Genomic DNA, 1,994 nt, shown 5'->3' with positions numbered 1-1,994 from the left:
CAGTCACCAGCTCGTAAAAAGCGAACATCATTGTTATAAATAGCGAGAGCATCGAGGCGATTTCAGTCCACGCGGATCCTTGCGAGTGAGCTGAGTGACGCAGTTGAGCTTCTTCCACAAAAGGTATAATTTCTTCCTTCTCGTTGTCCCTCGCATTTAAACTGTCTGATGTGAAAATCATATCAATGGTTTAAGGATTCAACGTTGGTTTCATATCTTCGCATATAATTCTAAGTAACTGTTATTCTCTAGAAGTAGATAAAGATATCAGTTGTCCTTTTCATATATTTGAGGTCTAATGACATATTACATTGGCGTTGGCAGATGCGTCTGGTTGTATCAGTCTTTTGGATGGTGGCAGGGACAGCGTGGGCACTGGAGGAAAACAGTGTGGACAACCACTACGATGAACATTTTCCTCCTCTTCATCCTAACTGCACCCAGGTAACTTCGTTGAATAAAGAAGAGAGAAAAACGTTTGCAAGCAGCGAATATAGTGTAAATCTGGACGTTGGTATATATGTATGTTAATATGGTTAACAATATCCCTTCGTTGCTGCAGAGTCTCACAGATCTTCTCTTGCTGCGCCAAGAAGTCCTGCTGAAAGAACTGAAGCAGGCCGAGCAAGTGTCTGCAGGAATCTTGAGGGAGATGCTACACATCTTGACTGACAACAAGGTTTCCTTCACGTCTAGAGGTAAAAGTTGAATTAGTTCAGTGTTACAGAATACTTGGTAAGCTTATTTATATAAACTGCATAATACATGTGGATGAATAATTTTACTCCGTGCAGAAGTATCCTGTCCTGGTAACTTCAAGAAAATTGGCAACACTTGTTTGTATCTTGCCAAAGAGACCGACTTGGCTTGGGAAGCTGCTCGAGTTTTTTGTCAAGACTTGGGAGGAGATTTGGCCGTGTTTCGAGATGTCAATGCATTTGCAGAGGTTCTCAAATACGTGAAAAGTTCGGGTAAGTTTGTTTTTTTTTTTTACCAGGCTTCAAGTCAGTGTATTCTTTTTTATACTTTTGTTGTACAAATTGAATGCAGAAATACCCAAGACAATGGCTCTCATTGCCACTGTAAAAATAAGATTGGGTATAGTGATAACTGTGGTGAATATTATGAGAATCCTTACGTGTTGCACACAGTGGTATAAACATTTCATTTTTTTTCCTTATAACGATAATAAACTCATATCTGATTCACTATAGTTTGAAGATCAGGGCGTAATATAACTATAGAATGGATTGTAAGTAATCAGCTGTAACAGATAACCAGAGCGCTACCTGTGAAATCATTCTGCAAAATATGTGAAATATGCCGTTTCAAAGAAGAGTTATGAATACTTATAAGACAGCTACACAAAGATCCAGAAAGAGTAAAAATTATATGTTTTCGCTTCCAGTCGCTGTAAAGGCAACGACTGTCTGGGTGGGCGGAAGAGACCACTTAGTAGAAGGGGAATGGAGGTGGGTCTCTGGGGAAGACATGCCAAGAGGAACGCCCTTTTGGGGAGATTATAATTAGTAAGTTATTTTCATCTGTACATGATGACTTCATGGGAATATACATATGTGTGTAATGAACACACACACATGTATATTTATTTCTTTATTGTATTGTAATACTTGCTGACATTGCTTTCCACAGCGTCCGCGAACCAGCTCAAGGCACCGCGGCGAATTGCGCCGCCCTTTATGGCCCTGATGATTTCTTGATACACGATGGAGGCTGTGAAGCTAAATATAAACCTCTCTGTCAGATTAATTTGATGAATAATTAAATCATTGGAATCACGATGAGATATGTATCCTGCCAAGCATAGTTGCTCAACTGCCACTGTGTACTTCTTTATTTTCGAAAGTTGAATAAGTTTCATGCACCTCATCCATGCCTTAGCTAAGGAATCTTCAGAAAAAAATATGCGGATAGTCATAATTAGCTGAAGTCAATAATGTCTATCCGTACTTTTTGTGAATAAAATATGCTAA

At 39.2% G+C, this 1,994-nt stretch overlaps 1 protein-coding gene across 2 annotated transcripts; it reads left to right on the top strand.

Moving 5' to 3' along the window:
- Positions 1 to 30: 30 nt before the first annotated feature.
- Positions 31 to 1,994, top strand: LOC119594156 (type-2 ice-structuring protein-like). Of its 2 annotated transcripts, none has more exons than XM_037943226.1 (6): positions 31 to 123; positions 325 to 444; positions 563 to 698; positions 855 to 971; positions 1,409 to 1,529; positions 1,654 to 1,994. In XM_037943226.1, exons 2-6 carry the CDS (start codon positions 325 to 327, stop codon positions 1,784 to 1,786), a joined length of 627 nt encoding a protein of 208 aa, XP_037799154.1. In that variant the 5' UTR covers positions 31 to 123; the 3' UTR covers positions 1,787 to 1,994. The 2 variants fall into 2 exon arrangements, with proteins under 2 accessions (XP_037799154.1, XP_037799153.1); XM_037943225.1 differs by having other exon boundaries at positions 795 to 971.

This window comes from Penaeus monodon, chromosome 33, assembly GCF_015228065.2.
Source record: "Penaeus monodon isolate SGIC_2016 chromosome 33, NSTDA_Pmon_1, whole genome shotgun sequence".
Lineage (NCBI taxonomy): Eukaryota > Metazoa > Arthropoda > Malacostraca > Decapoda > Penaeidae > Penaeus > Penaeus monodon.
This window is presented reverse-complemented; position numbering and strand designations above follow the sequence as displayed.

Excerpts from the sequence above, each read along its gene's own strand:
- LOC119594156 (XM_037943225.1), top strand. The coding sequence starts at position 325 with ATGCGTCTGGTTGTATCAGTCTTTTGGATGGTGGCAGGGACAGCGTGG. Across the intron at positions 445-562 it reads TTCATCCTAACTGCACCCAG|AGTCTCACAGATCTTCTCTT; the intron begins GTAACTTCGTTG and ends TCGTTGCTGCAG. Across the intron at positions 699-794 it reads GGTTTCCTTCACGTCTAGAG|AAGTATCCTGTCCTGGTAAC; the intron begins GTAAAAGTTGAA and ends TACTCCGTGCAG.